At 36.5% G+C, this 27,259-nt stretch overlaps 1 protein-coding gene and 1 long non-coding RNA gene across 5 annotated transcripts; both read right to left on the bottom strand.

The window, feature by feature from the left end:
* Positions 1-2,322: 2,322 nt before the first annotated feature.
* LOC119642831 (GATA zinc finger domain-containing protein 10-like) lies at positions 2,323-11,329 on the bottom strand. 3 transcript variants are annotated; one of them, XM_038042115.1, is made up of 2 exons: positions 8,949-11,329; positions 2,323-6,530 (listed from the first exon to the last, which is right to left on the bottom strand). In XM_038042115.1, the coding sequence occupies exon 2, from the start codon at positions 4,789-4,791 to the stop codon at positions 4,201-4,203; it is 591 nt and encodes a 196-aa protein (XP_037898043.1). In that variant the 5' UTR covers positions 4,792-6,530; positions 8,949-11,329; the 3' UTR covers positions 2,323-4,200. The 3 variants fall into 3 exon arrangements, with proteins under 3 accessions (XP_037898043.1, XP_037898041.1, XP_037898044.1); XM_038042113.1 differs by having other exon boundaries at positions 2,323-6,514; XM_038042116.1 differs by lacking the exon at positions 8,949-11,329 and adding an exon at positions 6,636-7,876.
* Positions 11,330-16,594: 5,265 nt separating this feature from the next.
* On the bottom strand, positions 16,595-22,203 carry LOC119642854. 2 transcript variants are annotated; one of them, XR_005248150.1, is made up of 4 exons: positions 22,165-22,203; positions 20,197-20,622; positions 19,486-20,048; positions 16,595-19,419 (listed from the first exon to the last, which is right to left on the bottom strand). It is a non-coding gene; the product is annotated as an uncharacterized LOC119642854 (long non-coding RNA). The 2 variants fall into 2 exon arrangements; XR_005248149.1 differs by lacking the exon at positions 22,165-22,203 and having other exon boundaries at positions 20,197-21,357.
* Positions 22,204-27,259: the final 5,056 nt, after the last annotated feature.

Raw genomic sequence — 27,259 nt, 5'->3', positions numbered from 1 at the left:
AATGGTTTAGGTACATAGGTAAATTGCGCATATTAAGTAAAGTTGCTTTAATAAACTTTAAAGAGTCTAATTGTAGTGAAACACGTTTAATTTAAATACAATTTGACGTTTATTTAATGGTATGGTTTTCTGACATAACTTTGGCTTAACTCTGGCTTAACTCTACAGTAGTCAGTATCCTATATAATAAGTAATATGCTGGCTTAAGCAAACTAAGTCATTACTAAAATTACATTGTGTAAAAATAAGTGAAAATGTACACTTAAGATGATCGATTTGCGAGAATGTATATAAGTGTATATTAAATGTATGTAAAATTAATAAACAGGTAAAATGCGATGAGTTGAGTATGCTACTGAGAATAAGTGACAGACTTCATTTAGGTTTCCACAAACAACTCCGAGCGGGTTAGACGACAAATAATTGTATTTACATTGATTAAGCTTAATCAAGGTAAAATGCCAGGAGAAGCGGTTAGGGACATTAAAGCTTTTCCCACCAAGTAATGCGGGCGAGTCAGTAGTACCATTTATTACTTTCATTACAAAGGAAAGGCAAAGAACAAATCTACTTTTCTTACGTGACGGTAAGGATAATCGAAGCAACCTATTTTCATAGGGGGTAAAAAAGGCAATTGGATCCCAAACCAAATTCCTAAGGGGAAACAGCAAGTATTGCTTTTGAACAGATTCAATTGAATCTACATAACTTATATGAAGGAGACCACACAATGGAGGCGAACAAGAGTATAGGTCTCACCATACACATGTACAGCCTTTTCGTAATGTACGGATCATCAAGTCCTTTGGACCATCTCTTTATAAAACTAAGAGCGGACCTAGCTTTGCTTAACGAGAGCTCAATATGCAAGTTAAAACGTAACCTATGGTCACGCCTAAATCTGTGAACGAATTGACGTCCTCCAACTTGTGCGAATCATTGAAACACTGAGTAATGAATGACTTTCTTCTTGAGAAAGAACTCTTACATTTATTTAGATTTAGTTTCAGAAGATTCAAAGAGCACCATGTAACCAAATTATTCAAGTCATTTTGAAGCTGATGTGATTGCGATTCTACGGAAAAGGAAGAAAAACAGTTTCACATCATCAGCATACATTAACGTACGGCCGGATTTATTCACCGAGGGCAGATCATTAATGTATAAATTTAATAAAATGGGCCCTAAGTGGCTGCGCTGAGGTAGGTCCGGTGTCACGGGGCATTCATCCGAGGTAATGAAGTCAAAGAAAACCCTGAATGACCTATTGTATAGATAAGAGCTTAACCATTTCCATAAGTAGAAGAGAAAACCAGAGGCTTGGAGTTTAAATATGAGTAGTTTATGGTTAACCAAAAAAAACGCTTTGCCAAAATCAGTTTATACGACATCAGTGCGAGAGGCACTAGAACAAGCCTTGAAAACGTGACAAGTAAAATCTAACAAATTGGTGACCGTAGACCTTCCTTCCCGGAAGCCATACTGGTGCGGAGAAATATACGAATTGATGGCGAAGGTCACAATTCGCTCGTACAGCTTAGGCAAGATTCTCAACTTGGCTATGCCCCTAGTTCTCAACGAATTGTCTACTCCCTCTTTTGTGAACAGGAATAATGAAAGTACTCTTCCAACAGAAAGGGAAAACACCTAAATTCAAGGACTGGTTAAAAATATTTGGGATAGCGCCACATTACTCGACAGCGCAAGGTTTAAGTACACATGATGGAATTCCATCAGGTCCAGCAGCACAACTATACTTTAGAGAGCTCAACTCTTTAAAAACGTCGTGTTCAGAAATGACCAAATTGGGAATTGAAAGCAAATTAGTTATAGGATATGGGTAGTTTGTTGATAAATCGGAATTAGTAGTCCGAAAGTTTCGTCGAAAGTATTCAGCAAAGAGATTTGAGATTTCAAAATCATCCGAGGATTCAGAGCCATTAAAAGAAACATGCGAGGAATATGTGGAAATTTTTCTTTTTGAATTAACAAATTTAAAAAAGTATTTAGGATTATCAAAGAGAGAGGATTTAATGAACTGCAGGTATCTGCAATAATATCGGTGGTTGAGGGAGTTAATTCTATGCCTTGTTGTCGAGTAAGCGAAAGAGTCGAAAGCGGAGCCACTTTTCGAATATTTTTTGAAAAGCTTGTTTTTTCTATTCTTGTAATATTTAATTGTCTAACTAAAACACGGGGGACACCTGCTTCGAGATCGGGACTGCTTGACCGGAACAGATGCAGAAAAAGCTAGATTTAATACATTGTAGAATGATGACAGTAAGCTTTCAATACTTCCAGTTGAAAAATCAAGTATAATATGTGAAAGATGAGATTTCAGCATTGAAACATTGATTTTATGGAAATCATAAAATTTATTTGAAAAAGTTCAATTTGGAACGTTACAGAAGTTCAACGGAGTATCATGCTTGTAATGAAAGGAAATACCCAATGCTGGATGATAAGAATCCCCAGGTAAACTAAAAAGAAGACAACGATTAACAAAAATCTCAGGAAAATTGGTAAAGCAAAGATCAAGCAGTCTGTAACGCGGCCTAACTCGCTCGCAGTAGAGTGGTGTGCATGTTTTTTCTTTTCTAATTTTTTTTTGATCGCTGCGCCGCATTACAAAAAAAACAAACAAATAGAGAAAAAAAGTAAAAAGGTAAAATAAAAATAATAACGAACGTCTTTTATTTATACTATGTAATATTTTAAGTCATATTGTGATATCCGTCCGGTACGTCATCTGTTGGTCCATCCTTTGTCCGTCGGTATCTATCCAGGGTCCCCCTACTTCCCCTCACACGTGCGCCACCCCAGACCTAGCCTCAGCGGTGAGATACGCTGTTTAATTATTCATATTTGTTTTTTTTTTTCTCTTAACTAAAACAATACCTTGCAATTCTCTTATAAGTTGGTAGCCTTGGAGTCGGTGACAGCTTGGTGATTTCTGCAAGTAGTGAAGAACTTACTCTTTTGGCCATTTAGCTCCCTGAGAATAGCCGCAACTGTAAAATTTTTCGATTCTTTCCTTCCAATGCTGTTGGCATTCAATCGAGGATAAGCCCAAACCGCAATTTCAAGCAAGTTCTTTTTTTTCGTAGCCTTTTCTTTATTGTATTTAAATATATAAGTTCAGTTGTACAGTTCTAGCCAATAATTTATTTTTCCTTTATTATTAGACATTATTTTCCAAACTTGTAAGCTTTTGAGCGCTATTTTGCCTTCTTTACACATAAACAAAAAAAAAATGTCCCCTCTAACTTTTTCACTTTAATGTGTCCAATATAGAAAACTATTTTAAAAAATTTTTTAGATATAGTCTTTTTTTTTTTTGTTCGTTCATCTCCTTTTGGTTTTTCATCAGCGCTTTTAAATGGAATGGAATTGATCTTCTTGTGCATAGCGGTAAGCCGCTTTTTTTGTGATCATGCGATCTTGCACAACGGCATGTCTTAATACGGCAAAAAGAGACCGACTGACTCCCTACGATGTCGCTAGCGATATGGAATGTTTACGGCAAATAGTACGCGGACCAACCAACTATGACACGCTGACCCACGCCCTGAGATTAAGAGTCTCATGCTCCACTGACTGAGCTAGCCGGGCGGTGCCTGTGCTTCGAAGGTGTGTATTCAAGAGGTCTCAAATGGAGAAAATATCTTTGGGGTGGTGTACCCCTAGCATCCTTCCAAAATTTTTGTTAATGACAATTGTTTGTCTGGCAATATTCACGCTTCATCAGCAGTTCCACATTCTGGTTTGAATGGTTAGTAATTCTTGTACTTGTTTTCTTCGAAATTACCTCATACCTTCCAGGTTCACAAGGTTGTGAGTTTTTTTCCAGTAGGACTCGTGAAAGCATCTGCTACGCAGTTACGTCATTATCATATGTGTGATTTGGCTGAAGTGAGTCTAGCTGATGTCAGCAAATTTGCAAATCGTTATTAAGTTTCCTAATTTGTTCATTTCATAAGTCGAGCAACTCTTTGAGTTGTTGATTTCATCTACGATAGTGTTGAATTTCATTTAAAATTCTTTGCAACAAGCTTAGCAAGCGTCCGCGATCTATAGGATGTGAATCTTTTAACGCTTCCGTGGCCAAGTCCCAAGGTGTTAGGCTAATGCTGCCATCAGGTTCGCCATCATTACCACTTCCATCATCCGTGTTAGTAGACAATTCGAATTCACTATTTATCATTGCTGAGTAGCTGTTTGATAATAGATTTGCTGAAATTTGGTTTGTGTACGAATTCGATGTGGGTGAAAATAGGATTTACTACATTGAGCTGTTGTAGTTACCATGACATCTGTGCTTAAATTAAGGCCTGTAGTACTGTTGCCGGCAGGCTGTGTAGTTGAAGGCGATTGTTGCTGATTTCGTACGTTATGGCGATGGTGATGATGCTGCTGCTGATGCGGATGACGACTCGGTGTCAAGTATTCATATTGCCGCTGTTTCTGTGATTGATGAAGATATTGGTTTGTTGTTGCAGTAGTTGCAGGTGGATGAAGCATTGGAGATCTTCGCATATTGTTTTGACTACTTAAATTTTTGTTGACGCGTGTACGTCCCGCCAATTCGTTGTGATTATTATATTTAGCACTGTAGCTAATAGCTATCGAAAAAGGCAATAGCTTATTGTGGTGACTTGCTGCTGCTTTTATCGTTTGAGCGTTGTAAAGCTGAAGCTGCTGCTGTTGTTGAAGATGATTGCGTAACGGTGATATTGATGAGGTGAATTCAATAGATTCGCTGAACTTTTCAAGATATTGCGTAGAAATCATTTCTTGCCTTTATCTAGGGAGCTGTGCTTCACACCGGTCAGTTGAAGTGATGAATTTCGGTGATTCTTGGAGTTATCGTCTTCTTGGCTTATACCATCGAATACCTGGCATTTATTAGAGGAATTAATGGTGTCTGCTTTGGTGGCGAAGGATAAGCCAAAGGTCTTTCAGAAATCTACGCCGAAGTAGAACTGTTGCCGCAGCTTCGGTACTATGTAGAATTCGATGTTCCTAGTCTCCCCTTCCCACTCGACTGGTAGGGTGATGATCCCGCATACCGGTGTTTTATCCCCGTTCGCCGTTCGGACATGCTGGCTTCGAAGCTTTACGATTTTGTGTTTTCGACTCTCGACGAATTTTTGTTGCTCCTGCTCCACAACGCTGACTCCTGTGTCCAACAGAGCGGCTATTTCGGTGTTGTCAGTTTTAGTTCGAGCGAACATCCTGTTATCGTGCTCCAGGGTAACAATTGCTGAGACTTCCGTTCGCTGAAATCTCTTATAAGCCTTTCTTCTCTGGCGCAGCACAAGAATCTTTCTGTATTTCCTAGTGAGCGCTCGTCTGTTTCGAATTTCGGCGCTAAAAACTCCGCGGTGTTTTCGTTGGTAGTCTGCGATCCTCTGTACAAAGCTTCTACGTGCGGTGGCGTCTTGTTCCGTTGGTTTTCCTTCGCATCTCCCTTCCATCCGTAATATTGTTACTGCTGTTGTTCCGGGTGGTGTCTCGTCTGGCAGGGTTCCCGGTTTGCCTCGCCCGCCTGATGTTTTCCGATGGTGGTAGCGCGCAATAGCTCTCGTTCTTGCTGCACACAAAACATACCACGCTTTCAGCGGGATTTTTCAGAAAGCAATCCCCTGGCCTACCACAAACATAGCATAAGGTTAGATGGAACGGTAGTGGCGAAAGGAGATATTCTGCGCCCTATTTACTGCGACCGCTGGTGCTTGCCTGGAAATGTGGTGATCCCGCGTTGTCCTTATGGGCGTTTCAGCTTGCTTCGGCTGGCCTGCAGGTGACGTTGTAGGTTGAAACTGGCGTCGCTCTTCCTGACGCTTATTTGTATTGTAGGTGTTGGCCCACCTACTACCGTTTCTTTGAGCATCACCATCCTCACGCTGTCTGTCTTTACCTTTATCATGCTTGGTCTAGGTCTGTTTTCTTTTAGCAGCTTCTCCGCCCTTTTACATTCTGCCTTGAGTTCGGCGAAGCTTTCCACCTTGGTGGTAAAGATGAGCGTTGCTAGGCTGGGCTTAAGGTACGATTCCATAATTTTCATCAACTCCGTTTCGGGGATCTGTCTCCGCAAGCGGAAGGTCAGGTCGTGTATCTTGGCGTAGTAGTCCTCGAAGTTCTTTGACTGCTGCTGCTTTCGCTTCACGACCTCCCTTATTAGTTCGTAATCTGAATCTGATTGAGGAGCTCAGCTTTTAAGGCAAAATAGTTGAACGGGGAGTCTCCTTCTCAGTCTTCCAGCAGCTGCCAGTACCATTTGCTTGCTTGACTGGCCAGTAAACAGTGAAACTCGGTGAATAGCTCATCGTGGCTTATTTGCTGTTGCTGCCTGAGGCGTTCTACTCTGAAGATAAACTTCTCAATCGTGAGACCCTTGCCTGAACCACCGAATTTTAAGTGCCAGCGATTTAAGTCTACGTTTCGTCTTCGGGCGTTCTCATCGCTAGTCATTGGCTGTTCTGCCTGCTGGTTGCGCTGGTCTGTTTGGAGACTGATGTGCGGGAGTACTAATATTATTATAGTTACCATTTAAGCAGATATAAAAAACCAAATGTATATGCTGTATAAATAAGGGCTTTGCTTTTTTTTTTTGTTATAATTTGTACTAATACCTCCACTGAAGCGGAGCACTGTGCGGGTGGACGCCCGAGGTTCAGTTTACTCCCCCCGACTATTCTTCACAGATCCCACAACAGTCGACTTTTCCCCCTTCTCTTGAACGATCGACCTCATCATGCTTTGCTTGCACGACCTGATGGGCGTAACCTACAGGAACCCCCCTTCTTCTCCCAAGATACTCATCACTCGGACTCTAAGCCGTAGCTCGAGCAATGAGTACCCCTACCGCAGGTGTCAGCGGCCCTGGGACCCACCGGGTATGCCCCGATGTTAGGTACCCCTGACTGCCCCGACACCCGTTACCACCCTATCACTGCCGCCCTGTCCAACAGCTCTGCACCTCGGCAACACAACTGCGATAGCAGTTTGGCGAACTCCCTGGCATTTTTTTCTTTTCAAAAAAAAACCGACAGACAACCTTAAGTGCACCTTAAGGATACACGGGTTTACATTGCGTTAGGCGACATTTATGTAACGCGACCAACGTTATTACAAAAAAAAAAATTAATATAATTTATGTTAAAAAGATACTATCAAAAGTGTGAAGAATCGGGATTCTTTTTACGTTGGGCGCCATCAATGTAACGCGACCAACATTCATTGAAAACATTTTTATGAAAGAATTACTTATCCGGTTCGAAATTCGGTGAGCGTCATTAATGCAATGCGCGACCAACTTATATTGTGAAACAAAATTAAATTAATTTTCTGTTGGGTTTCCGTTGGGCGCCATTTCTTATAATGCGATCAAAGTTAACTGAAATTAAGTTGAAATAATTAAATTAATTGGGTCCTCTTCAAAGTTGAAGTTAAATGAAAATGACAATTGAAATTGAAATCAGTGTTTCCTGGATTTCCTTTTACATTGGGTACTACTTGTAATGTTGTAACCCGCTTACCAAGAAAAAGGAAATCATCGAAATATTTATGTAAAACAACCATAGAAATTCTTGCAAAGGAATTTTCGCTTCGCCCGAGCCCAAAAAGTCCCCTGTTGTCAGTTATTTCGGCCCGTATTCCGTTGGAAATTACCACTGAATTAATTATTAACAATTTGTCCGGATTTCGTTGGATATTAAAAATTAAATCCATAATTACAATAATCTCTGCTGGTGATATTAATCAATAGGTCGGTTTTCGTTGGGCGCCATTTATGTAATGCGCGATCAACTTATATTGAAATTAAATTTAAACGGTTCATATTTTCATTGGGTCCCATTTTCTTTTGTAATGAGCAACCAAAATATCAAGAAAATAAAATAAATATCGATGTTGGTGTCCGGTTTGCAGTGGGCGACCACCGTATATTACCAAAAAAACTGATTCAAAATTAAATTCAGAGAGTCCGAATTCCGTTGGGCGCCATTTATTGTGCGACCAACTTGTATTGAAAAAAGAAGGGAAAAAAAAATATTTATTTGTAAAAACTCTGAGCATTGAAATGGTAAGGAAATTTTTGCTTCAGACCGACCACAAAAATCCCCTTGCTCCAGTTTTACGTTGGGCGCCATGTCACGTGCGACCAACTCATATAAAAAAAAATGGATTAAAATATACGAAATTAAAATTAAATTAATGCTGTATTGGGTTTTAATTTCGTTGGGCGATATTTATTGTAACGACCAACGTGTATTGAAAAATGAAAATTCCCGTTTCTTGGGTTTTAATTTCATTGGGCGCCATTTATTGTAGCCACCACCGTGCATTGAAAAATTAAAATGGAAATTCCCGTTTCTTGGGTTTTAATTTCGTTGGGCGCCATTTATTGTAATGACCAACGTTGGTCTTAATCACAAAATTAGAAATTCAATTATTGTTTGGCAGTTCGTATTTCGTTGGGCGCCACTTATTGTAACGCTCGCGGTAGAGCGGTTTGCAAATTTTTTCTTTTTTCATACTTTTTTGCCCCCTGCGCCGCATTACAAAAAAAACAAACAAATACAGAAAAAAAAAAATAAAAAAGGTAAAATAAAAGTAATAACAAAGGTCTTTTATTTATACTATGTAATATTTTAAGTCATATTGTGATGTCCGTGCTGTACGTCGTCTGTTGGTCCATCCTTTGTCCGTCGGTATCTGTCCAGGGTCCCCCTACTTCCCTTCACACGTGCGCCACCCCATACCCCACCTAACGAGCGAATCGTGTCTCACTAGTTTCAAAACTTTCAATACTGAAACCTTGTAGCAAACAATCCCAAAAATTTTATAAATTTATCACGGCCTACTTCGTTCTCCAGGATGCCAGTGAGTTAAATATATAGCAAGCATTTTATGACGGGTTTTAAAAATATATCTAGAAATTGTACCTTTTTTGTGAAAGTGTTTTCCAATAATTTCTGCAATTGCGACAACGTACGTCGATCACTGACCGTTTATTTGGTTTTTTAATAGCGAGGCTGTACAATCTGAGGACATCTCCAAACGCACCAAAAAAAGATCCATGCAAAGAGACACGTTTCATATTAAGTATTATTATTTAATTTTTTTTTTGTTGGGATGTTGATTTGAGATAGACTAATCTTAAATATTCCTGCCAAACTGTGGCTTTCAATTAAGACGAATATTTATTTTGCCGAGATATGCTTTGTTTGAAGCTAAATTATTCAAGTTTTGTATTAGTATTTTGTTTTTTATTTTGGTTTGTAAAATATAAAACCAGAGACTTTATATTTAGATTTCGTGCTGATTTAAGCGATTTAAGGCTACGGCAGCCCATTTTTCCGCAGATTCGTGATATAGAAATTTCGTCATTTGATATCAGGTAGTTTGAACCCTTTTCATGCCAGAATGTTAGTGGATGTGCCTTCGTGGTTAGCCATACATCTAAAAAAACATCAAAAATATCGAATTGTGCTGCCGGATTGGATGGATATAGAGTTGCTGGAAGAAATCAAGGAGCACGAGAAGAAATTTTAGTAAATTTACAACAGAAGCACAAACTTTGAGCTCTAAAATGTTTTTCAATCTTTTAAAGTTTTTTATGCCCATGTACTTCGTGCTACTGACTGCAACTGAGGATTGTTTTTTAAATACCCACGTTACAGCACATTTTCCGAAACATGAAACCTGTAAATGATCAACATATTCTCCGACTATTTCGCTACTCTGTACATAATTTGATTTTCAATCTTTGGTACGAATCACAAGACATAAAACACGGTTTAGAGCCGAAATACGTTTCATTTGTGGATCCGTCTTCCGTTGTGCACGTCCAACAACATAGCTTGCAAGCGCTTGAGCAGTCTTTCAATGCTAATTCTCACAAATAGCTCAACATCGATTCGTTGTATCAATGTACAATTCTAGAATTAGCAAAATTTTGTATAAATAAACATCAACTTTTCGATGAAAATGAACAAAAACTGCAACTTGTTCTATGAAAATAAACAAAAGTTCAGAAAAGTTCTCCCCGCAACATTTTTATTTTGTTTGCGTTTCTATGACACGAGTGGTTTGTGGTTTGGAAGAGTGTTGTATCTCAGAGAGAGCGTTGAAATTGGTTTACAATGTTCCATTTCAAAATGCTTCAAATTCCTTTTTTGCTTGTCCTTGCAAGCAATTACAATATCGTCAACAAAGACGGCGATTAAAACTATATTCTCGTTCCGATTCAAGTTGCACAAACAAAGTTTATTTCGATGTGCTATGAAGGTTAATTTCTTGAGATCACCATTATGTTAATAATTTGGCCCTTTGTCTGCTTGTTTTAATCAATAAAGCGATTTCAGGATGTTTGTTATTTTCGATGTCGTCAGACTGTTTCAGGCAAAATTCATCACAACTTTCGCCGTTGAAGGAAGTTGTTGTGACATCGATGTAAAAGAATTTTCCATTACACAGCCAATGTGAATAGCATTCTTATAATAAGGAGAAAAAGCTTCTTGATAATTCATGCCGATTTGTTGAATACAGGCTTTAGCCTTTGAACGCTCTATTTTGTCTTGTCTATTTCGTTTTATAGCAAACAACCATTTAGAACCAGTGATGTGTATTTCTTTAGTGAAGCTTCTACCCGTATGTCTTTATGTTTGCTGCAAAGTGTTTGTTCAAGTAAACATAATTCATTACAAACTTTCCTTGGTTTTCCAGCTTTACCAGTACTAACCGGACGTGGCCTACCAGGCCACCCCAGCAACCCCATTTTGTTGTAGAGTATATGGAGCAATACGTTGCCTAACAATAACGTTTCTTTCCAAATATGGATATTAATGTATTCTCCTGCGTTATCAACGAGTTGAAATTTCAACGACTTCCGATTTTGACTTTAGAAATAGAGATCAAAAACTCACAAAATACTTAGAGCCAGCAATAGATCTAGTACTAATGGGTCTATAAACGTCAGAATGTATTAGTTCCCATTCTTTTTTGTGGTAGATTGTGCTTTTTGGAAAGTGGTAACAAATGCGTCTCTCTAAGCACACATCAAGTAAATTTATTATCGTTTATATTATATCTCTGCTTTACATCGTAAGACATGTTCTTTCTGCATAAATCTGCTAAACTTTTGTTACATAGAAGAAAATAAATAGTTCTGTGCACGAATTGCTTGAAACTGCCGTTCATTTGTCAAAAAACACCGCAGAATCACTTTACACCGTTTTACTTTTAGGTATGAAATTCGTTTATAATCCAGGAAAATATAATGTATTTCGTAAAAAAATTTTACAATTGTTTGTTTGTCTTAATTAATACGTAGTTTTTTTTTTTTTTTTTTTTTTGTTTGTTTAGAAATGGATTGGACCAGTTAAGTTAATGTTAGATCCATAATCCAGAAAGGAAGTTGAGAGCGATTGATGAAAAAATTTAAGCATAGGTAGACTGATGTGGCAGAGTGTTCGCAATGAAAGGCTCTGTTCCGCTGTCAATCCATAAATCACCGTATTTGGTACTGTACTGTCAAGACCCGGCTAATAATGCCGATAAAAGAAAAAGTGTAGGCAATTCGTGATTGTAATAAAAATACTAAATGTAAAATTAGAATGAAAACTCAGCTGATTTGATAAAGGCAGTCAGTTGCTTCAAATGCCTAAAGTTACCATCACGAAAAATTTCATATAAATTGTTATACAGGTTAAATATACTGAAAGATTGTCTAAGGATGTCAAACCTCCTGCACTCAAAAATAAGGTGCTCGGCAGACTCAGTAATATTGCAATCCTCATAATACGTAGTTTCTTTCTTGTATTTTAATAAATTTACCTGCTTTACACATGTGTCTGGAAGTCAAACCAATTGTTGCGTGATCCAGCCATTTATAGAATAGTGCATTGAGTGATTCTTGAGTACGTGTCCGTTCTTTCAAAAGCATTTAATCAAAATCTTTATAGGTAGCGGTCCTACACTGTACGGTCGTTCTGATAAGCTTTCTTATTCAAATAAGGGAGCAAATAATGTATTATTTACACACTTATGTTCAGTTCAGGTTTATTTTCCTATTATCATTACGTTTCTTGTGATTTCATATTCGGAAATGGACTATGACGTGTGATATTATTGCGCAAACGTTTCTAACGAAATGTTTCGCCTTATTTGGGTATAACTTTCTTGCTGCCCTTACGAAGGTTTTCTTATCCTTATCCTATTCCCGAAGAGAGTTAAACGCTTTCTTGAGAAAATCCTTGATCTTAGTTCTTTGCAGGTTCATCGTTTTCACAGCCCATGCTTCATCTAAACTTAGTTATAAACGCCCGAATTTTCCTTGGAAACACTGGTGCGACACTAGCGAAAAAAATGCTTTCGTACATTAATCTGAATTCATGTCTTTTGTGGACATAACCGTTCTTGTATCCTCTCTCCTTTCATAACTGCTTTAATTTCGGTATTCCCAATTGGGAATTTCTAAATTTCCACCTTAATTTTGCTATTGAAACAATGCAAATTGATGAATTTTAGTTCAAATGTGAGACCGCGAGTATTACAAAGAGTATACTATTTAATGCTGCATAAAAAACCAGGAGTCGATTTACGACCCTAATTTTGCTTTCGGCCTTTGGCTATCGATATCAATATATATCACTTTATAAGTACAAAAGCGAAAAAAAAATAGACTGAGATCTAGGACGATGGCCATCCGGGAATGGCGGAAGTAAATGCACTTTAATAATTAAAAATGTATGAAGTTTGGAATGTTAACGTATTTTGCCTCAATATATATTATTTTATAACTTTGTTAAAATTGTTTAAAATCAATGTGATTTTAAAAATTTTGGCTTTTTTCTTATTTTACTTTATGTACTCGTCTCTCGTTGTGGCCTCTCTGGTGGGGGAGAGAGAGTGCTAGTGAGTAAGCTAGCTTAGGATAGAGAAAAAGAATAGAATAAGAATGGAATAGGAATAGAGTAAGCATAGGATAAGAATAGAATAGGATAGTTTTAGTTTGGTTAGAGAGTGATAGTGGAGTTAAGTTATTGTATCGGAGAGTCATGTAGGAGGAAGTGAAGTTATAAAGCGTGAAATAAAACTCCAGCCCCAGAGTATGGGCCGAAAGGCCTCACAATACATAAATATGCCATAAATATGCCCGACTATAAATATTCGAGAAAATGCAATTTTATACATGTTTATATACATGTATAAATAAACATTTTCGCCCGCACAACCTTCAAATATGTACAGAAAAACACAAGAAATTTTCTGATTGTGTTGGTGTTTATTCTCAAAAGTTTTTTATAATAATTGCGTCCCTGTTCTGCATACATTTTCTGTTTGCAAGTTATATTAGAGCGTTTCTAGAAAAGCGCTTTTTACACATATCTTCTTTTCTTATTTACAACCGTTCTCCGGCGACAAAGCTGATATTTGAGTTCCATTAAAACTCTTGAAAAATTTCCACATATCTGTCACCGGTGATAAAAATAGTATATCAATATCTGCATAGAGGTGCGGAGGCGTATGCTCATTTTTATGGTCTAGCGGTGAGCAGCGGCATATCTTGTTTTCCAATCTAAAATTAAATAGAAATAAGTAAAAAGTTATAAATAACAATGAGTAAAGACAAATACAAACTTACATTTGGTATATAGCGAATATTCATTCATTGTGAGGAGGCGCGCACTCTGAGCAATGAATTGAATCGAACTATTTTTACGGGTGCTTGCTCTATAACCCCCTATTTTTAAGAAGTTGTATAAATGTAATTATTTGCTTTACTTAACGATCCATATCTCCCGTTCGTGTCGGTTTGCGGTCTACGGTGATCAACTAAAAATGTATGTCTAGAGGAACCAAGAGCAATTTTGAATAAGCTGTATACACGAGTTCTTAGAATATTGAAGTTGTTAGTTTTGTCATCAAAAATTTTAAAGAAGAAAGGAAAGAAATTGAGAGATATAAAGTTGGTAAATGAAAGGTAAGGGCGGATGATTCGCAAAAGATACAATTTTATTAGATGAAAAACCGGCGAGTAAGCGAAATCTTTCTTGCAGAGGCATAACGTATGGGTAGATTTCATGCAAGATACATTTTAATCAGTCCAGAAGGATCAGAGCCCCAAGAAATACCACAAATGGATTTCAATACACTAGAACATTGTTTGACGGTTTTGTCAATGTGAGCTGTTGGGGAAAGTTTCGAGTGTAGGAAAAAGCCTAAAAAATCTTAACAAACGGAATAGGAGAGCCATACATGAGCGAAGGAGTCACCTTGTGGTCTCTCCTTTTTTTGAATAGACGAAACATTTTCCAATTTATTTTCTCACACAACAATCTTTCTAAGAAAAAATGAATTCTTTATGTCCAAATTGTCGGGCCAAATTAACCCTATCGTACAGTTTAATTATGGCTGATATCCTTGCTCCAGCGCAAAGTAAGGTTTAAATTGAATCAGCGAATGTTCGAACGAATTATTGAACTCTAAGCAAATTGAGTTAAGGACTTAAATCAAATAATAACATCCATTGTAGCTGCACAGCAAGCGAATCTAGACGCAACTGTTATTAACTGATTGTTCAACCTATTCGAGCGCATTTTAATGCCTCGTAGTTATGTTATCAAGTTATTTTATCAAGTTATTTTACTCCTAGCCAGCACCCATTTTTAAAACCACACGAAACTCCACAAGCTTTCTTAAAATTATTTATCGTTTGTTTAAGAACTTCTCTAAAGTCACAAAAACAGGTGTTATGTACAACGATTTTAGAATGAACCACAAATTAGTAATCATGAATATGCATCCATGTCCACTTAACTGATTGTTCTCCTACCTTCACAGTAGAACCTCGAAGGTGCATTTCAAATAAATCAAAAATGAATCAAACATTTTAACACATCGCGAAATTTGTGATCCAAATTTGGTACAGTTCATTTTTATGACGAACCGTTATTGTATTCACCACGTAGTAAGGAGAGTTCGACTTTTTTGCCGTACAAAAATTTACTTTTCGTAGGAATACTTATATAAACGGGAAGTGAAAGGATCGGATTTTACGTAATAGTTCAATAAGCTAAATTATTAGCGACTTTTCTTGAAAAATTTTAAATTATAATATTTTTTCATATAAGGATTTTTGCAATAAAACGCGCCCTAACTCACATGAAAACTTCCCAAATATCAACTATTAAAATGGTGTCGAATTGCTTAAGGAACCATTGAAAAATGAAGAAATTACAAAGAAAGAAACCATGCTAAATTGCCATTTATCTAAGAAAGTTCTTATAAATGAATCTTTTGTAAGCCCTATCCTATTTTACAAGACAATTTTACTATAATCATATAAACAGGTAGCAATGAAGTCTAATCATGTCAAATTTGCTGGCAATGGTTGAAACGCGCTCTTATAGTTACGCTAAATCTGACAACGCCAAAGTTACCACCATTTGAAAGGAATTTGCAATCGTTTTGAGTACAGACCAAGAAAGGTTACCACATAATCCTCTTTCAGGGTCGCGCTTGTAAGGAAAACCAGCTGTAAAAGAAAAAGATAAACAAACCCAAGCATATTATAGGTTTACTGCGGCTGCTAGATATTGAGTTATTCTTTATTTTGGACATTACAATTTTTTTTAAATATTGAACTAATTCGAGAAAAATTGACTAACGTACACATATTAAGCATAAAGTATCGTATCTTCCTTTTATGCTCGTTTATTGAAGAGGAAGACGAGGAGAACCGCTAAGCACAATAAAGGTATATATATGTATTATATCATTGAATGTAGATTTATGCAGAAGTTTCGCGTTTCCAAAGCGGCTTTTTATTACGTTCTGGGAAAGATTGGTGCGAGCAGTGGTACGAGGAGTGCATACACACCGCCGGTTGCACTTAGTCACGATTTTAGAGTTTTTGGCTTCAGGGAGCTACCAATGGCTGGCCTGTGGCGGCCCTACCGCAGCCCTTGTAGAAAGCATATTATTGTATATCGGAGGCATTGCAAAAGTTGGAAACAAACCTCTATGCAGAGTGGATCCAATGGACCGATACGTAAGTGATTTTACTAGAAATTTGATACCCCAGACGGTAAGCAATTACACCTTTTGTTTTATAAGAAACGACCATTACTATATTTATACCATTTATTACAGTGATTTGCAGTATTGATGGAACGCCTAAACATTTTCTCAAGCTCGTATAAAATGCATCAATTTTCATTAATTGGAAAAGGAAACATAACCTAAGCAGAATGTTAATAAATAATCTGAAATATTGTGTTATGTCCTTACATATATATATTGTATGAAATTCGCTTTTGTAAGATACAGTCCGTATCACTAGACTACAATATATTCAAGAAAAATACACTTCACTATTTTGTTCAAGAGAAATACACTTCAAACTTCTTTTATTTACAATTATATTCCTTAACAGTAGGATCATTTATTTACAATTATGTTCTTTAAATGTAGGATTATTCACAATTTATTTTGGCCGTACTCTCAACTTCTATTTTCTTGTCCGGCTAATTCTCCCTTCCACAAATATTCTAATTATATACATATTTACAAGCATGTTACTATACCTAAATTTATGGTTTTCTTTTTAATACCAGCCTACTTTTCCCCTAATCATTTTCATCGAACTGCAACAGCATGGCACGTCTGCGAATGTGGATTTGGTTTTTGGTTCTTTAGGGGATTTATTATTAGGGAAAATTACTTATCAATATAAACCTTTCTTACTAGATTTGAGACCAAAGAATGAAAATCATGGCAGTCAATTTAAAATTTCCGGGATCTGGTCATGATTCGCATATGTGGAGGCACTCCGATGAAACAGCTTACCCGGAAAACAATTGGGCTAGGCTGGATAATGCTTCACTGCTCTGTAGGTGTTAAGAAGCAAACACCAAAATCTATATCTTTTTAGTTTCTTTTCAGGTGTTAGTGGATACCGTCAAGACCTTTTAGCTTCGGTAAGACCGGCTCCCGATGCAATTTCTCGACCTTTGACCACAGCGTTATCCTTGATGAATAACTGCAATGAATAATTATTAAAGCTACTATTTGTGATTATCAAAGTGCATTTTATATTGAAGGAAAATTTGAAAGAAAGAGCGGACAAACTTGGTATTTTGGAAACATTGAATTTCTACCAAGACCTCAAGGATATGTCCGGCATAATTAAAGAATGGTACTTATATAATTGCGCCAAATTGCCTCGTCCTCTCCCACAAATCACCAGGCATAAACCCCCTCAAAAATATGTGTGGTAAATGGCAAGGCCATGTGCGAAAACTCTCAGTTTATTGCGTCCAAGACCAGCAAAACAGATTATAAAAGGAATGAAGTCAGACCCCTTTTCCCCACATAAGAAAACTTATACAAAATATGTCAAAACGTTTAAAAGACATTATTTAACAAAAATTATACCACACCAAATATTAATTTTAGTAATATGCATTTTTTTATCTTCGTGGCTTTCCTTATACGAAAACCCAATATTTTATTCGGCAAAAATCCCATACATTGTCATTATTCGATGCGTTGACTTGATGATATGTACGAAATACTTAAATACACGTCAGCTGCAGGGAGATAAGTCGTATTAAGTTGACTCAAAAAATTGACTATTATTATAAAAAGTGAATCGATTATTATAATAAATGCGACACCTGAATTTGAATGAAGTGTTTACATCAACGTGTTGAAATTACCGCAATTTTTCTATAAGAAAATTGGTGTTACTAACTGATACTCTCAATAATGAAACATACGACACTCAATACATGAAACATACAAAGTACTCGGAAGTTTTCGTGTTCTTCATTCTTCGCTTGAAAATCCGGAAATTCAATACTTTGCTATATTCGTATTTAATGACGCTTTTTTACAAGTAGCTTTAATTATAGATATGTTTTTCTAGTTGATCAACTCTTCCAAAAAAAGTATTTATACAGATTTTAAACTCGGAATTACCAAACTTAGTTCACTGCCCAAACTATTTAAACCACTGGTAGCAAAAAGGCTTACTCCGTATAATTTAAGCATAATTTATCATCGATAATCACACCCAGCATTTCAAGATATTTACAATTTCAACATGTACCCTTAAAGCAAAATTCGGACGTAGATTCGGGCGTCGACACGTTATCGAAATTGTTTGAGGCCAATAGATAGATCCCTGAAAGACCCCACTTCGCACCTTTAGCGGCTCAAATTGTACAGCACCAACAAATTCAAATTGTAAACGATCCAAGAACTGGGATTCTGTCAGAACGGCAGCTGAATTCGAAAAATGAGGTCCCTCAGGAGCTTATGAATCAAAAGTACATGTGACAAACCAATCAAAGGCTGTGTTAGAATTAGCGGCAATAACACCGAGACATGAGTATTACTTACTGTATAGTCGGTAGGAAAGAAGTACTGCTGAAACCTTTTCTAAAACCATGCTGGCTATGGAGTTATTGTCAATATGGTTGATATTCTGTTCCTTAATTACATGTTCAAAGACATTTGAGAGAATAGGCAAAATTGAAATCGACCTAAGATTCGAGAGATTAAATGACTTGCCGCTATTCTTGATAGGGATCAATTCAAGGCCGAGGGAAACTTAGATTTAGTAAGAACGTGGTTAATAATATATGAGCATCAATCCAGAGCCAAATTAATTTCAAGAATCTATGAGAGAAATCAACCACTCCTGGCGCATTAGACTTGAAAAGTCAACAGCCCGTAATAGTAATTTAAGTTTGGCCAATTTTTAACAGACTAATTGATTCACCATTATGCATTTCTAATAGCATATTTAGCTTTGTTCCTTTGATGACAATAGGTACTCCACTTATCATCATTCTTGTCACGTAAATGCGCCTTATAAGCTACATTATGCAGAGAAAATTTAACTATTAAAAAAAAAATTATTTAAACCAATGGTAGCAAAAGGGCTTACTCCGGTTTTAGGCTAAATCATATCGCACTGCCAGCACAGATTTTTAAAAAGAAAGTCAACTGTTATTAATCTTTTGAAGTTGTATAATCTAATTCTAAATGGTGTTATTTTCACGCTTTAGACAGAGTTTATCATAGGTTGTTAGTCTATAAATTACCTCGCTATGTTTTTTTAAACCGTATGAATGCCTGTTCAGTAGCTACCTTTGTGATCGCATCCAACGGGTGGTGCTGAATTCTTGCCAGTCCTGAGCAATTGTCGTCATTTCTGATGTTCCTCAGGACAGTAGTCTTGGCCAGCTTTTATTTATTTTATACATGAATCACCTTCTGAACTGCAAGCAACATTTCCGTGTTTTAATGTTTGCAGACGACGTTAAACTATCTCCTTTCTTTGGCTCAATACTGTCTGGCCTTGAGAATCTGTGCTCATGGTGTGCAATCAATTGTATGGTCCTGAATTCAAAAAAATATAAGAAGATGTCTTTTACATGGTGTAACACAAGACTATATTATTATCACATTGAATGCGCATCCATTCCATCCGTATGTTCTTTTAGTTTTGACAGTCTGAGAAGTGTCAATGAACCGAAAATATAGCACCCCTCCCATATCTCACGAACTAGCTAGCTCAGCAAAGGCACGTACATAGTCTGCTATGCCTCGAAAGAGCACATTATCACATCAGCCATAAATTTGCATGTGAGGGATATTTCAGAATCAAAGACAGTGGGAACGTATTCTAAGCGGTATAGTATCTAACTAAATACAACTGTAAATAATTATTTCCTTTGTAGTTTTCTTTAATGATATAAAAAATAAAACAATTAACTGTTGTTAAACAAATAGTAACGAACAAACTGATACATATATGCAGACTAACCGACAATAGGGTGAAACAGAGAAGCAATTCTACAATTTAACAGATAAACAGACCATGTATAACATAATTGACATAAGATATATTTTTCTCCTTTTCCTTTTTTCTTAGCCATTCAGGCCAAATAAAGATAACCCCAGCTCTCGACGTATGTTACACATGCTTTCTATGAGAACAATGAAATTATCCATTTCGCCTGGTTCGCCTGGTAAATAAAAAATGTAATGAAATATTATATGGAATGTCAACTCCAATGCCATTTAACTCATTCACAGTATCGCAAAAATCTTTAATTAAACAACCAATTTATCACTTGTTGAAATTGAAACGCACTAGTTTTTAAAAATACTTACCTCACGTATTGGAGCGTTTCGTTTGTGTAAAATTTTTAAAACACCCATGCAGATTTCGCTGAAACGCAATTTTTTATATGTGGCAGTTCTAATGAGTTCACTGATAAATTTATCTAGCAAGAGTTTGTTGGTCTAGCCCTTTCTTTTCCTCACTCGCATCCGCAGCAATTTCTACCTATGCGGATGACCATAGGCCCATAGTTATGGCAGGGCTTTCATTTGAATGGACCACGCCAAATATTTTTCGGCATTTACTCTTCAATAGTTGCTAATCGGCCTGCCATTTTCACAGTTAAAATAAATTAATGTTAACCGAAAATTCCCAATTTTATTCACTGAATGCACGACTAAAATATGTCCGTAATCTATGTAAGTGCTAAAGCCAATCCCAGTTTTTTCTTTTCATATAAAACCGTTGGCAGTTCACTAGAAGGAAGTAAAACGAAAATTAGCAATGTTTGGTTTACGTCTACGACATTTTCAGCAGTACGTTTATGTTTTTGATGGCTTGGATTCATAATACCACAAATATAACGATTTGGTTTCAATTTTTCAATTACGTTATATATAGGAATGTCGTTTATATCCGTTTTGTTGACCACATGTTGGCTTAATTACACGTGAAACATAGCCTGACTACGTTTATTATTTCAATAATAAATTTAAACAATTTCCGTACGCTATACAAGTACATGAGTTTCAATAATCAATGGATTGCGCTATATAATTTTACTGATTTAACGGGTTATTTGCCCTCACTTCTGCTGTGGTGAGTGTTTTTTAGTGACTGTTAAGAGTTTTCACACTAGCTGTGACTACTTCTTCAGTAGGCTTTCCACAGGCTCTGGTTTTAATTTTAATTGTTTTTCTATAAAATTGATACGTGTTCATTTATTACACAAAAATCTTAAATCTTTTATGCATTTTTATGCAGTTAGCATTTTATTTATTTGCAATCTGAGAGAAAAACTCTTATTTTTGCTTCATCAAAAAGTTTGCTTTTTTTCCTGGCCAGTAATTATATATAAAAAATTGACTTTTTTGCTTTTCCGCTCAATAATGATGAATTTTAATTTTAATAATCTAAGACATTCGCAACATAATTGTAAAATGTATGTATAAATGAAATTTATTTAAAAGGATTTTTAATAAATATGAATTAAATTGACGAAATAAAACATAAACGAAAATTGATAATCACTCGGCTCATGGGACGATGAAGAGCGCAGCCTTAGTTCAAAGTTGCGTTAAGTTTTTTCTTTCTCCTTTTTTGTAAATGTGGTGCTCAAATGGACGAAAAAATTTAATTTTATTAGCTTCAAATTTTAATAATTCTAATTTTTTGTTTGTTTATTTCTGTAAGATTCTGTTGTAAAGTTGGTTTTTCACAAAAAAAATTTAAAATCACTTCCTATTTCTACTTAACTTCTGTAAAATAAATGATAGAGGAGGAAGCTTTGAAGAAAGGAGTAGATATCATCAAGTTTCGAAACAGAAGAAAATTAATGGAAAATTTCATAATTAGTATCTTCACCTATCATGCATAATCACGTACTTTTTAGTTCACATTCATTAGACGAAGCTAAAATATGAGATCCGTTTTTGTTTTCATCTCGTAAGACTACGGTCATAATTTTCGTATCTAAAGTCCTTGTAGAACGAAAAAGCAGAAAGGATAAGCAAATTTTTGCTTACGTCTTTTGATTCGAGATAAACAAACATACCAAAAAAAAAAAAAAGACAAAGGCAAAAACATTGCAAAATGTTGCGCACATTTTGAACTTTTAATGTAGCAAGCGGTGATTTATAAATTTTATAAAGACTTAAAAATAGTATGCAAAATAGAATGTATGTGAAGGCATTATAAAGATAAAGTATTGCTCACGGCAAAAGTATCGAAGTGAATAGCCGTTCTAGTATGTTTCCATTTTTTTGCGTAATTTTTTTTGCAGTTTTTAAATTACTTACTATTTTTAAATAAACAAACAGTGTGTAAGCTTATTTTAATTTATCTGTATTAGCTCTTTCTAATATTGAATGGTTGTGATTGTAACTCAGACTGCAAGAAACAAATACTCGAACTGCTACTTAAATGTATGATATTGTATTTTAAACCAACCAAATTTAAAATTCAACGTATGTTACCAAAATAATTTATTTCTTAATTATTCGCACTATTTGAATATCAATTGCCCCCCCACTTTGTGGTTTTTTTTATTTCTTTTTTTTTTTTTTTTTTTTTGGTATGTTGAACAGAGGTGGACTAAGCCAATAGGTTTGTGGCTTATATGTCCAAATAATAAACTGTTGTAATTTTTAGTCACGATTATACATAAAACGTAACAAAAAATAAGAGCGGTCGTAATAACTGGAGTGAGCATGTTAAATGTAATTGTGTGTGTGTGTGTGTAATTGTGCTTGTTGAGTTCTTGAAAGTTAAACAGTGTTGCAAACTTTGGCTGAAAACGAAAAGCAATGCTATGGTAATAGAAGATTATTAAACGCAAAAATGAGAGAAAAAAAAAGGAAAGAGGAGGAAAAAAAAAAAAATTCTAAAAGGATAAATTAGCTTTTCTAATAAAGCAAGTTAGTTCTCCGAGATGACGTACATTTTTTGCTGCAAAGAGATCGAGGAGACAGGCATATAACTTGAAGAAGCTAAAGGAATCTCTAGTGACATCTGAAGATTGCTCAGCAGACTCAACAACATTGCAAACTTCACAAACATCACATGGTATAGCGCGAATCATTTTTAAATAAACTTTGTCATAAGTGTGACCACTCATGAGTCTATAAAGAATTATGATTTCCCAGGAATTAAAAGAAGATACAGAGAAGGGTTGAATTGAAATGTGGGATTTAATTTATAGAAAAGACGATTGGATTTAACGCGGGCGATTGCTTTAAATTCGTCGTTTAGCTGTTGAAAGATGTGGTTGCGAATTGCCCGAATTGCTTCATTGGGAGTATATTTGATGGACAAAATTGTCCCATCAACACGAGCTCTCCATGCATGAAAGTCGGCTTTTACATTTAAAAAAAAGCCGCAGTGGCCAGGTACCCAAACGAGGTGACAGTCATCCACTTGAGATTCGTGCAACGTCTTGTGAATGTCAAACACATATTGATTTTCTGCATCTCTTTTATTTATTAGAAGTAGAGCTGACCTGCTGTCGGAAAAAATAACGAAACTTGTGATACCATCGGAAATAGCAACCATGATAGCATGTCGAATGGCGAGCAACTCAATAAAAGTAGAGGAAAGTTCCTCTTCCACTTTGACTCGAAGTATTGTTTCAGATAGATGTTTCACGACCGAGAAGCCAGATACATTATGTCCGGCGGAACCGTCAGTGGCATATATATCATATCCGTTGATGAGCTTTTCTTGGCATAACAACCTTATACAAGAGAAGTTGACATTTTGTTTTGAGGTAGAGATCGGTTCGAGAATGTTCATGAAGACTTTGCATTTGCTGGTAATGAAATTCAAGGAGGGAATTGAATCTAACTTATCAAAAATATGACGAAGTTTTTGATAGCAAAAAGTATAGCTGCAAGTGACAGTGTCACTGAGAGATATAATTTCCTGAAAAAAGCAAGGATTTATCATCTTGACTTTAATTAACTCCTTGGCAGTGCAAAAAAGGGCTCTTTCGGAAATTGGCCATTCAACAGCTATGACATTGAGAATATGTTGAGGAGTTGAGGGGGTCAGTCCAGTACAACGCTTCAACATTCGGTTTTCAAATGCTTGTATACGTTTTCCAATATATTTTGAGAAATTGAAACATATGGAATGTCCAAATTCAATTTTGGACCTGACTAGAGATTTGTAAACGGTCAAAGCATTTTTGGGAGGCAAGCCTGCCTGATTGTTTGTCATGAGTTTGATGATGTTGCATCCAGACTGACAGACTTTGAACGCCTTTTCATAATACCCACGAAAGGTTAAGCTGTCATTTAAAATTCTCCCAAGAAATCGAAGAGATTTTACCTGATTAACTAGGGTACCTTTGATAAGAAGTTTGATTTCACGTTTAGAACCTTTGGCAAAATAAATAGTGTTTGTCTTGCTGGGGTTAAAATATAAATTAAGATCAGCGCATGCATCGAAAAACAAGTTCGCTTTCATCGAGAGGTTATTGACAGCTGCTGGAAAAGATGAGTCCGCAGATACGATTAGAAAATCGTCTGCATATTGAAAAATGTGAGTTTTGTCATCTTGAAGATCATGCAAAGAAGCTGCGTATAAATTGAAGAGTATGGGGCTTAAGCAACTGCCTTGTGGGATACCACCGCATATTTCAACTTTTTCGGTATCCATCACCAACACACGCTTGGATAAAAAATTAAGTATCCACAGCCGCATTTGAAGAGGAATCGAAAAGTTTAGGAGAATTCTACCGAGCTTAATCAAGTTGACACAATCATAGGCTTTGTTGATGTCCAAGGAGAGCATGACAACCATTTTCCCTGCTTTTTTTAAGCTGGCTATGAGAAAACACAGTTCATTAACGCACATATTAGTAGATTTGCGTTTTTTTGGCGTAGGCGTAAGACCGAGCTGGAATAATGTTCTTAGTTTTCAGGAAAGCAGTTAGTCTCTCCTTAACCATGAGGTTGATGGTCTTTATGAATACAGATATTAGTGAAATTGGTCTGAAGCTACTTAAATCATTTAAGTCTTTACCTGGCTTGGGAATGGGAACTATTTTGATGCAACGCAAATCAGAGGGTATAAAGTTGGTGGACCAGCAGTTGTTAATTGCATGCAAAAGCATGCTAAAGCTTCCTCCAGACAGTGCTGTGAGCATGTCATACTTGACTCCATCACAACCTGCAGCAGTAGCTCTCTTTCTGGAATGTAAAACATACATTAGCTCATGCAATGAAAAGGGTGTGTTACTGATACTACGAAAAGGAATTGAGGGCATTGTAATAGGATTAACAATTGGAATGTAGCTCTTGAGCATATCTAAGTATTTTTTATTATCACGGTCATTCCATACAGCACAACCGCTTAATTTTCGACTAGAATGACGATGACCATTAATATAATTCCAGAAGGAACGTGGGTTGCCGTTACCACATAACTCTTTAATAGCGATGGCTCTATGTGCCCTTTTCGCCTTTCTAACTGCAGACCTCCATTTTTTCAGTATTTTCATATATTCAATGTAGTTGGCTGGATTGGCATATTTACTCATTTTTTTTCTTGCAGCTTGGTATTTGCGGAAAAGTGTTGACAGGGAAGGATTCCACCAAGGTTTAGGTGAGAAGGACTCAATGTCAGGGAAGTTGGTTCTAGCAGACATGATCACAGACTGAAAGGCACTTTGAATTGATGATAAATCAAAAGGAAGATCAACTTTGGACAGACGGTCCATAAGAAAGTTGCGTGAAATGAAATTTTCTATTTTCTTGACGGAATTGTTACAACTGTGGAATATAATGGGGGAGTGCTGACTTTTGCCAATGGAAACATTGGACGTGTTCCAGTTGAAAGATAAAATAGTTGAGTTCGAGAAAGTTAGATCCAAGACACTGCTCGCCGTGCGACCGCTCCGGTTACAGTGAAAGGTAGTATTGCCGTTATTTAAGACACTGAAACTGCTGGAATTGATGGCATTTACAAGGATTTTGCCTTTGTTGGTAGAGACTTGATCGCCATCCAGGCGGTGTCTTGCATTGAAATCTCCAGGTAGAATCACGTTTTGTTCACCGTCAAGAAAGTCGCATAATCTCTGAATCTCATCACGAAAGGTTTGCACATCAAGACTGGGTGGAAAGTAGCATGAGGCTATGAAAAGATTCGTTTTCAGGTTGATGGTTTTGATGATGATGATGTCAACGGCAGAGTTATAGGGAATACGTCTGAAATTGACACCTTTCTTAACTAATATACTAACACCACCATAGCCATCATTTCGGCATTTGGTGGCTGAGACTTAATTCGAAACTTTAACTTCGAAGCAATTATCATCTTTCAGAAAAACTTCACTTAAGATACAAAAATCGATCTTGTTTGAGTTTAAATAAAAATCTAGAAAAGATAAGTTACGTCGGACAATTTGAATATTATATTGTAAAAAGGATATCATGTTGAAACTTGAGAAAGAACCCCAGCGGATTTCCTCGCAGTACTGGATGCTCGAACGGGGCAAGAAATAGCACAGACAGACATTTTTTCTTCAAAATCTTTAATAAGATTGTGAGGGATCATCGGACGGATACTTTCTTGAATCGCGTGAATTAATCTTTCAAGTTCTGAAGACCGCAAATAGTTGTTTGAAATTTTCGGTCCAAGAAGGCTTGTTCCAGACGACTTGGGGGGTGTATTGGGAGAAGGCTTTGTGAGTGAATTGATAAGAGATTTGGAGGGAACCAATTTCCTTTTGACGACAGCATTGTATTTATTTTTGGTTAGGATTTTGTTGGCATTTTGATTATCATCCTTGGTCGAAATTGCAGACGTGTTCCCCAGTGGAGGGAAATTGCCGTCATAAGTGTTGTCATCGAGACATTCGAAATAATTTTCGGAAAAATTCTCTTTGCCCTCTTTATACGAAAGATTTTTAATCGCCATTATCCTGTTGATGTTTAATTCAATTTCCCTATTAGGGCAACACTTATTGAGAGCTTTGTGCTCACCTGAGCGACAGGACAAGCACTTCATCGCCTCACAATTTACACACTTCGGAGACTTTCCACAGTTAAGGCACCTGCTCTCTTAAGCTTTGCAGAATTTAGATACGTCACCGTATCTGCCACACTTGAAGCACTGCTTTAAAGGGGGTACAAAGTATTCAACCGGCAGATTACAATAATTAAATTCTATTGCCTTAGGGAGGGCTCTCCCTTTGAAGCCAACTTTGATGCTGGTAGTGGGAATCCACTCGTCTTCGTTGTTGGGATTTCTTCTTTGGAAACGGACAGCGGACTTAATCGGGATATCGGATACGGCGTTTTTAATTATATCATCGGCACTATATGTGCATGGGATGTTTCGAATAACTCCAAATCTCTCAGTGAACGACCTCGGTATGTACGCTTTTAAATT

This window comes from Glossina fuscipes, unplaced genomic scaffold (genome assembly GCF_014805625.2).
Source record: "Glossina fuscipes isolate IAEA_lab_2018 unplaced genomic scaffold, Yale_Gfus_2 262, whole genome shotgun sequence".
NCBI lineage: Eukaryota > Metazoa > Arthropoda > Insecta > Diptera > Glossinidae > Glossina > Glossina fuscipes.
This window is presented reverse-complemented; position numbering and strand designations above follow the sequence as displayed.

What these genes read in the sequence shown, in the direction of transcription:
- LOC119642831 (XM_038042115.1), bottom strand. Translation starts at nt 4,791, where the DNA reads ATGATTTCTACGCAATATCTTGAAAAGTTCAGCGAATCTATTGAATTC.